General features: G+C 51.0%; 1 protein-coding gene across 2 annotated transcripts in view; it reads left to right on the top strand.

Annotated features, from left to right (window-relative positions):
• The window catches only part of FARP2 (FERM, RhoGEF and pleckstrin domain protein 2), a 156,500-nt gene that overhangs the window by 121,248 nt on the left and 29,576 nt on the right, over positions 1-5,676 (top strand). For both annotated transcript variants that reach the window (XM_011929543.1, XM_011929542.1), the window contains exon 19: positions 5,446-5,576. In XM_011929543.1, coding sequence (XP_011784933.1) covers positions 5,446-5,576 — 131 coding nt within the window. The remainder of the gene's footprint in view (positions 1-5,445; positions 5,577-5,676) is intronic.

Below are 5,676 nucleotides of genomic sequence, written 5' to 3'. Positions count from 1 at the left end.
GGGTGATGCAGTTCTAAGGGGACCCTGTTCTGAGGAGATCCTTTTCTGAGGGGGCCCCTGTTTTGGGGGGTCCCCTGCTCTGAGGGGATGCTGTTCTGTGGGGACCCTGTTCTGAGGGGACTGTGTTCTGTAGGGAACCTCTTCTGCAGGGACCCTGTTCTGAGGGGATTATGTTCTGTAGTGATCCTGTTCTGAAGGGATCCTGTTGTGAGGGGAATGCTGTTTTGAGGGGAACCCTGTTCTGTGGGGACACTGTTCTGAGAAGACCATGTTCCGAGGGGGATGCCATTTTGAGGGGATCCTGTTCTGTGGGGATTCTGTTCTGTGAAGATCCTATTCTGAGGGTAGTGCTGTTTTGAGGGGATACTGTTCTGAGGGGAACCTGTTCTTGGGGGATCCTGTTCTGAGGGGGATGCTGTTCCATGGGAACCCTGTTCTGAGGGGACCATGTTCTGTGGGGAACCTCTTCTGTGGGGACTCTGTTCTGAGGGGGACCCTGTTCTGAGGGGAACCCTATTCTGAGGTGATTCTGTTCTGTGGTGATCCTGTTCTGAAGGAATCCTGCTTGGATTCCTTGAGATACTGTTCTCAGGGGAACCTGTTCTGTGGGGATTCTGTTGTGTGGAGGATGCTGTTCTGAGGGGGATCCTGTTCTGAGGAGGGTGCTGTTTTGAGGGGACCTTGTTCTGAGGGAGATTCTTTTCTGTGGGGACCCTGTTCTGAGGGGACCCTGTTCTGTGGTGTTCTGTGGGGATTCTGATCTGAAGGGACCGTGTTCTGTGGGGCATCTCATTCTGTGAGGACCCTGTTCTGTGGGGAGCCTGTTCTGGGAGGACCCTGTTCTGAAGGGAATGCTATTCTGAGGAGACCATGTTGTGTAGAGATTTTGTTCTGTGTAGATGCTGTTCTGAGAGTGATGCTGTTTTGAGGGGACTCTGTTCTGAGGGGACCCTATTCTGAGGGGGATGCTGTTCTGAGAGGACTCTGTTCTATGTTCTGAGGGGACCCTTTTCTGTGGGGACCCTGTTCTGAGGGAAATTCTGTTGTGAGAGGAAACTATTCTGAGGGGGATGCTATTCTGAGGGGACCCTGTTCTGTGGGGGATCCAATTCTTTGAGGACCCTGTTCTGAGGGAGATTCTCTTCTGTGGGGACCCTGTTCTGTGGGGATTCTGTTCTGAAGGGACCCTGTTCTGTGGGGCATCTCGTTCTGTGAGGACCCTGTTCTGTGAGGATTCTGTTCTGAGGGGACCCTGTTGTGAAGGGAATGCTATTCTGAAGAGACTGTGTTCTGTGGGGTTTTGTTCTGTGTAGACCCTGTTCTGAGGAGACCCTGATCTGAGGGTGATCCTGTTTTGAGGGGACTCTGTTCTGAGGGGGATGCTGTTCTTAGGGGACCCTGTTCTGTGGGGATCCTATTCTGAGAGGACACTGTTCTAAAGGGATCCTGTTCTGAGGGAAACCTGTTCTGTGGGGATTGCTGTTCTGAAGGGACCCTGTTCTGTGCAGCATCCTGTTCTGTGAGGACCATTCTACTGAGAACCTGTTTTGTAGTGAGCATGTTTTGATGGGGATCCTGTTCTAAGGGGACCCTATTCTGAAGGGATCCTGTTCTGAGGGGCCCCGGTTCTATGGGGATTCTGTTTTGTGGAGACCTTATTCTGAGAGGAGTGATGTTTTGAGGGGACCCTGTTTTCAGGGAGATCCTGTTCTGAGGGGGGTGCTGTTCTTTTATTATTTATTTATTTTTTTTTTTTTAGTAGAGACAGGGTTTCACCGTGTTAGCCAGGATGGTCTCGATCTCCTGACCTCGTGATCCGCCCGTCTCGGCCTCCCAAAGTGCTGGGATGACAGGCTTGAGCCACCGCGCCCGGCGGGGGTGCTGTTCTGAGGGGGACCCTGTTCTGAGCGGGATCCTGTTCTGAGAGGACACTTCTGAGGGGAATGCTGTTCTGAGGGGATTCTGTTCTGTAGTGATCCTGTTCTGAAGGGACTCTGGTCTGAGGGAGATGCTATTCTCAGGGGACCCAGTTCTGTGGGGATTCTGCTCTGAAGGGATCCTGTTCTGAGGGCACCCTGTTCTGTGGGGGATGCTATTCTCAAGGGATGCTGTTCTATGGGTACCCTGTTCTAAGAAGACCCTGTTCTGAGGGGAATGCTGTTCTGAGGGGACTGTGTTCTGTAGGGATCCTGTTCTGAGAGGACCCTGTTCTGAGGGGGATGTTGTTCTGAGGGGACCCTGTTCTGAGAGGATCCTATTCTGAGGGGAATGCCATTGTGAGGGGATCCTGTTCTGTGGGGATTCTGTTCTATGGAGATCCGGTTCTGAGGGGACCCTGTTTTGTGCAGATTCTGTTTGGAAGGGATCTTTTTCTGAGGGGCATACTGTTCTGAAGAGACCCTGTTCTGTGGGGCATCCTTTTCTGTGGGGATTCTGTTCTGTAGAGGTTGTTTGTGGGGACTCTGTTCTGTGGGGATTCTGTTCTAAGGGAGACCCTGATCTGACGGATCCTGTTTTGAGGGGGACACGGTTCTGAGTGGACCCTGTTCTGAGGAGGATGCTGTTCTGAGGGGGACGTGTTCTGAGGGAGATTCTGTTCTGTGGGGACCCTGTTCTCAGGGGGATTCTGTTCAGAGGGGACCCTGTTCTATGGGGTATTCTGTTCTGTCAGGACTCTTTTCTGAGGAGGATTCTGTTCTGTGGGGACCCTGTTCTGTGGGGAACTTCTTCTATGGGGATGCTGTTCTGAGGGGACCCTATTCTGAATGGGATGCTGTTCTGTGAGGACCCTGTAGTGAGAGGGATCCTATTCTGAGGGGACCCTGTTTTGAGGGGGATGCTGTTGTGAGGGGACCCTATTCTGAGGGGACCCTGTTTTGAGGGGGATGCTGTTGTGAGGGGACCCTATTCTGAGGGGGATGCTATTCGGAGAGGTCCCTGTTCTGTGGGGACCCTGTTCTCAGGGGGATGCTGCTCTATGTGGCCTCTGTTCTGAGGGTGATGCAGTTCTAAGGGGACCCTGTTCTGAGGGCTTTATATTCTCTGGGGACCCTATTCTGAGGTGGATGCTGTTCTGTGGGGATCCTGTTCTGTGAGGACCTTTTTTCTGAGGGGACCCTGTTCTATGGGGGATTCTGTTCAGTGGGCATCCTGTGCTATGTGGATTCTGTTCTGTGAGGACCCTTTTCTGATGGTGACACTGCTCTATAGTGACCCTGTTCTGAGGGGACCCTTTTCTGAGTGAGATGCTGTTCTGAAGGGACCCTCTTCTGAGGGGACCGTGTTCTGAGGGGACCCTGTTCTGTGGGGGATGCTGTTCTATGGGGTCCCTGTTCTGAGGGGGACCCTTTTCTGAGGGGACCCTGTTTTGCGGTGGACACTGCTCTGTGGAGACCCTGTTCTGCGGGTTCTGTGGAGAATATCAAGGCAGATCAGGTGATGTATAGGATCATTATCATGCCATCAGGTCCAAAATGTGTCCTGAGCTTCCAGCAGCTGCCAGTACCTACCAAGGTGCAGCACAGCGTCCATATGGCGGTCAGACTCCCAGCCCTGCACTCTGTGGAGTCAGCATTTGAGGGCAGGGTGGCACTGGTGCTTGTTTGAGTGGACTCAAGCAGCCATGCAGTGAATGGGCATGGCATGATGAGTCTCTGCCTGACATGGTGTCTGGAAGGAGGGGCTCAGACCCTAGTGCTTGAGGGATGGCCAGCCTGGGAGAACCAGGGGTTGAGGTCAGGAACTTAGAAATCTGCACAGAGCAATAGGGTTGGTAGCTGCCAAGACCTATGCTGGATTCACTGAAGTTCTTCCTTGTTTTCAGTGTCATGCAGGTGTCTTTGACGGAAAGTGAATTTTGTCAGTCAATTTTGTTTGTCAATGATGATCTCTTCATGTACTTCATTCTTTTCTGACTTTATCCTCTGAAAGCTGTAAGGGACTGCTGTCACCCCCTCTGGAAAGGATAGAGCTGGAACAGTCAGGTGACTTCATGCTAACAAATCTTCCCAGGGCTAGAGCTGAGCACTGGGCAGTGCTGGGTGAGGGGTGTGGGCCTTGTCATGGAGAAGCTTTGTGGCCAGGAAGTAAGAGGGAGTCATGATAGAAACAAGGGAGAAGGTGGCTGGGCATGGTGGGTCACGCCTGTAATCCCAGCATTTTGGGAGGCCAAGGTGAGTAGATCATCTGATGTCAGGAGTGGGAGAAGAGCCTGGCCAACATGGTGAAACCCTGTCTCTACTAAAAATACAAAAAATTAGCCAGGAGTTGTGGTGGGCATCTGTAGTCCCAGCTCCTTGGGAGGCTGAGGCACAAGAATTACTTGAACTTGAGAAGCGGAGGTTTCAGTGAGCCAAAATCGTGCCGCTGCACTCCAGCCTGGGAGACAGACCCTGTCTCAAAAAATAATAATAATTAATTAATTAATAAAAAGAAAGAAGGGGGAAGGTGGTCCCCATGAGTGATTCCAGCAAGGAGGATGCAGACCCTGTGCTCCAGGCATCATCAGAGGTGGGAGCAGGCTCAGCTACACTACGCCACCACTCTCAGCATGGGCCTCAGAGCCGGGCAGACTACTCTTGGTATAACTTTGTGTTTTAAGTTTCCTGTCCAGATTATAAACTTTCTCTTACCTTTGTGTGAACTATAAGATTAGCATCCATTCCTAGTTAACAGAGAAAATTACAATTGCTTTGAAGATGCAAATCATTTAGCCTTTAAAGCACAATAAATCATTTTCCTTTAAGAGCAAATACTGCCTTACCCATAACATTAAATCATTATTTACAAAGCCTATCATTTTTGCCAAACCAGAATATGGGCTGGCCAACAGTTTGGGTTGAACAACCTGAAGGCCTCAGGGGTATCTGCAGGAGCAGGCACCTGGTGGCTGCACATAGTAGGCAGCAGTCCTTATAAGTCCTACAAGGCAGGGATCCCCAGCACCCCTGGCCATGGACTAGTACCAGTCCAGTCCATAGCCTGTTAGGAACCAGGCCACACACCAGGAGGTGAGTGACCCGCAAGTGAAGCTTCTCTTTATTTACAGCCACTCCCCATTGCTTGCATTACCACCTGAGCTCCTCCTCCAGTCAGATCAGCAACATTAGATTCTCATGGGAGCACAAACCCTGTTGTGAACTGCGCGTTTGGGGGATCTAGTTTGTGTGCTCCTTAGGAGAATCTAACAAATGCCTGATGATCTGAGTTGGAACAGTTTCATCCCCAAACCATTCCCACCACCCCTGGTCTGTGGAAAAATTGTCTTCCATGAAACCCATCCCTGGTACCAAAAAGGCTGGGGACCGCTGCTATAAGGAGTCAAGTAGGATGTACCTCTAATTAGAACTGCCTTTTAGAATGCTGGTTTCTGTCACAAGGTGGTGGGTGGAGGGTGCTGTGCACACCACCGCCTGTACACCTATACAGAGGGGTCTCTCCACATAGATGCCCTGAAGGCCATCACAGAGGTGACTACCACACTACAGCACATTCTCATCCGGCTGGAGAACCTGCAGAAGCTGACAGAGCTGCAGCGGGACCTGGTGGGCGTAGAGAACCTCATTGCTCCTGGCAGGGTGAGTGACCTTACTCTGGGAATGTTTTTTGAGCTACTTTGTTTTTTTTATTGAGATATAATTTACATACCACGAAAGTCACCCTTTTTTTTTTTTTTTT

The sequence above is a fragment of the Colobus angolensis genome, unplaced genomic scaffold (genome assembly GCF_000951035.1).
Source record: "Colobus angolensis palliatus isolate OR3802 unplaced genomic scaffold, Cang.pa_1.0 Scaffold82, whole genome shotgun sequence".
Lineage (NCBI taxonomy): Eukaryota > Metazoa > Chordata > Mammalia > Primates > Cercopithecidae > Colobus > Colobus angolensis.
Note: the sequence above shows the minus strand (reverse complement) of the source record. Positions and strands in the feature narration are given on the sequence as shown.